We start from the raw sequence: 4,235 nt of genomic DNA, 5'->3' as shown, positions 1-4,235 counted from the left end.
GTCTTTTAAAAGGCTTCATTTAGATTATTTTACATTAAATGCATCATATAAGTCACTTTGGAATAAATCACAGTAGGCCTACGTATCATGATTAAAAAAAGTCTGGAAATACTTTAGGCTATAGCTAATTATTTCGCGGACCCCCTATCACTTTAAGAACCGCTGGTCTACACAGAAGAAAGCGCTGTCTAGACTCTGCCCTGGTATGAGTTGTGTCGAGCTATTCATTAGTGTGTTTGATGAAAAAAGATGAAATGTAGTTGCAATAAATGCGTTATGAATCCGTACAACTGCAGCAGCGGAGGACTATTATTCTGCTGAGTGATACTGTGGAAGAACTGATGACAGCACGGTTTGATCTTCGGCTGACCAATCAGCAGAAAGCATTTTGACTAGTTTGTCTTTCTGAAATGAGAAATGCATGCACAATATTTAGTCTATTTGACTTTTGCATAACAAATCTTTCATTTGAAACACATTAACATGCTATAGTTTTGTCTATGGCTTACTGTGCCAGGACAGGCTCATTGCTGTGCATAGTTTCCTGATGCATCAGATGACAAGGCTTTGGGTGGAGGACACTGATATGCCCATGTGTGAGACATATGTCATCTGTGCTTATTACATAATTACAATCCGCCAGCCTGAAAGCAAACATTTGCCCCAATATAAGGTTGTTTATGAATCAACAATCCAGCTCTTCTCTTTGTAGTTACTCGGTGTGTTTTGCTGCTGTATTAAAGATGTAATCCATGGCCTGGCTCATCCAGTTCCCAAACTGATCACTTGGCGTGCTGTCATGAAGGGTTTCCCTGTGTGTCACAAACATCACACAGTGTGCCTGTGAATCACTTGTTTAAAGCACTCAGTTGTTCTATGATTAGAAAGCTTTTAGTCACACACTGCAGTGGTTTCATTTAGCGGTTGGAGTGCTGGATAAGTGCTCTGTGCCCTGTTAATATTCTGTTAACTGATTCTTGAGAGAGGAATAACAGGCTACATATGCTCAAATATAAATGGTTATGTATTAAGGAATTCATTTGAATCTCGGGGGCCAGTGAGATTTTTTTTCTTTCGAAAGAAATGATTGCTTTTATTTAGCATTGATACATTAAACTGATGTGACAGTAAATACATTTATGAACAGTTACATAAGATCTTAATTATAAATAAATGTTGTTCCTTAGAACTTTCTATTTATCAAAGATTCCTGAAAAAATATTAAGCAGCACAACTGTTTTCAGCATTGATAAGAAATGTTTTTAAAGCACCAAATCAACATATTAGAATTATTTGTGAAGGATCATGTGACACTAAAGACTAGAGTAATGATGCTGAAAATTCAGCTTTGCTTTCACAGAAATAAGTTACATTTTAAAATACACTAAATTAGAACATAAAATGTTATCATGACAGAATAAGCATGATTAAAAAATGATGCACCAAATTTAGATCTGGTGGTGTTTTCTGACTTTTATTTCACTTTATTTTTCATGTCAGTCTTTTAAATCTCTGCTCAAATAAATAACAGTGCAAAATGCTTTTTGGTGTCAGTATATATCAGATGATCGTGACTAAGGCTTCTGTCTGACACTGTGGAGGATGGGAACAGTGAACCATTAGCAGTCAGTTTGGAAAATAAAGTAAACACACATAAATCAGTCATCAAATATCTGAAGTGAATGTATATCTGCCCAATGACCCAATACTTTTTAAATAATTTCAAACAGTTTTCTGTAATGTACAAGAAAAATACAACTACAGAGTGTCATAATATCCTATAATGTGTTAGTAAATTATATGTACTCATTTTAAATGAATGAAATTAACAAATAAATAACAAATTAAGACAACTTGCTGAAAACATTCCCTCACCGCTGTTGTATATCAGTAACAAGATTTTAATCCAGCAATATTGACTTTTAATGCAATAACTAAGGCAAATGTGCAATAAAGAATATGTTGATTCAAACAAACAGACAGTTACAATAGTAACAATACAGTCAAACGTAAGTGATACAATCGCAGACTCACGAAGGCAAATTTCATATAGTTACCAAAAATATCTTCACGTGACCAGGCTTCCGTACCTGCAATGCCTCCGATGGTGACTCGAGTTTATCCATGCCTCCATAACAAACATACAGTATTTTGTGATGTTTTTAAGCCACAGAGGAAACCAAGGCAGAGCAACAATGTGAGAGAAACAGAGGTGTGTGGAATGGAAACACTTTCATCCATCCCTGAGGGTCTGATGGGTCTCTCATATTTTTGAGCTCCGTTGTTTGGTGAAGGCAGAGATCACCCCTGAATGCAGATCCACAGTCCGCTTTGACTTCTTAACTTGTGACACTGCCTGATCTGAAAGCCGCAGTTAGGGGTGCTCTCACTGAGGTCAGTTTGTCATACAGAGGCCGCGGGCAGTGGATGCTGAGTTCTTGGCTCTCTGCACCACAGCCTGACACTTTTCACGTTTCAGAAGCTTGTTGTTCTCAAACACTCCCTCATTTCGCGGAGCACCATGGGAACCATCTGGAAATGTCAGCAGCCCTATGGAAAAAATACCATATTTATTCATGGTATAATCTTCACAAATCCTAAACCCAATGCCACATATATGAACAATAATTAAAATAAAAATACTTTTTATTATCCACCTTTTTTATAACATATAAAAATGTGTAACTTAAATGTGTGAGGATTCCAGTTATTTCAGCTGTACAAAAACAGCCGTTATGCTGCTTTATATTGCAAACTTATTTCTTATAATGAATGTGCTGGTTTGTAGCGCATATAGTTTTACCATTTGTTATTCTTCTAGTTATTTACCTACAGCGGCAAATTTATCTGAAGTCTCACACATTCACAGAAAATCTAATTTGTTGAGATAGTGAATTGGTGGGTTTTTGTTAAATGTGAGCCAAAATCATCACAATTAAAAGAACCAAAGACTTAAACTACTTCAGTCTGTGTGCATTGAATTTATTTAATACACGAGTTTCACAATTTGAGTTGAATTACTGAAATAAATGAACTTTTCCACGATATTCTAATTTATTGAGATGCACCTGTACTTCCACATTTCAAAATAAGGTGGATATGCAAGAGCAATTCTGATTCTGACTTTACTTTTACATGCACAATTTTTCATCAATCGGAATTAATAAATGTTTTTGCCTTGATGACGTGTCTTAAAAGAAAGCTAACATGTCATAAAAGCTTTTTTTTTAGCAAATATTTAGTAAATATTTAGCCACCAACAAGTTCTTAAAACGCAAGATGTAAATAAACATATGCAAGTTTGTAAGATGTAAAATGCATGTAAACTTACAATTCATGGTACTACACATGTACGTTAGGTATTTTTGAATAATATATTCCGATTTAAGCATTTGCATGCTTATTTTTTTCTGCTTATCGGTTTATTTCAGGTCTACACCAGCCTTTTCAGTCTGATAAAAATTTAATTTGGATAGAGCTCAATCAGGTGTGCATTTCCTATAGCATCGTTTTTTTTTTTCATCGATTTATTTTTGGCGTTTTTAAATTTTTTATTATGATAGGAGACAAGAAGCTAAGTGAGAGAGAGAGAGAGAGACAGGGACGGGATTGGGAAAGGTCCTCGAGCTGGGATTCAAATGGCACGATATATCAGCACGCTGCCCACAAGGCTATTGGCGCCATAATTGCAACTATGGTCATAAGTTCCATTATTACTAATATAGTTCAATGATTCAGTGTTTCCTGAAACCATAATTCAAACGAATATTCCCAAACAGCATCACAAACTTACGTGGTTGGATATACAGCTCTTGACCTATGGTTTAAAGCATAGTTTTTTGTTAGTATGATATATGGACTTAGATTATGCTCTTGAGTACAATTGTATGGACAATTGAGGTCATTGTACGGGAAAGTTCGACTGAAGTGTTTACATTAAGGCTTTTCAGTCCGATTAAGTCATCATTCAGATTATAAACACATCATTTGGGTGCATGTAAACTAGGGATGCACCGAAATGAAAATTCTTGGCCGAAGCCGAACAAAATGAAACACTGGGCCGAAGGCCGAATACCGAACATGGTTTTTCACATTTTCCCCCCATGTAGGCCTATTTTGCCTTTTTTCCCCCCACCATTGCATTAATTAAATTGCCAAAATGTGCTTTTTACTGTTTTGTCCTGCTTTTCAAATAAAAAATCAATTACAAAACAACAATTTAAAAATATTTACTT

The 4,235-nt window shown here is 35.5% G+C and overlaps 1 protein-coding gene across 3 annotated transcripts in view; it reads right to left on the bottom strand.

Annotated features, from left to right (window-relative positions):
- Positions 1-275: 275 nt before the first annotated feature.
- Positions 276-4,235, bottom strand: part of LOC107747296 (MORN repeat-containing protein 4-like) — a 10,539-nt gene continuing 6,579 nt past the window's right edge. For 2 of the 3 annotated variants that reach the window (XM_016561767.1, XM_016561765.1), the window contains 2 exons: positions 2,058-2,550; positions 1,461-1,593 (listed from right to left, as the gene is read on the bottom strand). In XM_016561767.1, coding sequence (XP_016417253.1) covers positions 2,396-2,550 — 155 coding nt within the window. In that variant the 3' untranslated portion in view covers positions 1,461-1,593; positions 2,058-2,395. Of the gene's footprint in view, positions 813-1,460; positions 1,594-2,057; positions 2,551-4,235 lie in introns of those variants that run through there. The other variant, XM_016561766.1, reaches the window with a different exon arrangement.

Source organism: Sinocyclocheilus rhinocerous, unplaced genomic scaffold (assembly GCF_001515625.1).
Source record: "Sinocyclocheilus rhinocerous isolate Xijiao unplaced genomic scaffold, SAMN03320098_v1.1 scaffold1069, whole genome shotgun sequence".
NCBI classification, from domain to species: Eukaryota; Metazoa; Chordata; class Actinopteri; order Cypriniformes; family Cyprinidae; genus Sinocyclocheilus; species Sinocyclocheilus rhinocerous.
Note: the sequence above shows the minus strand (reverse complement) of the source record. Positions and strands in the feature narration are given on the sequence as shown.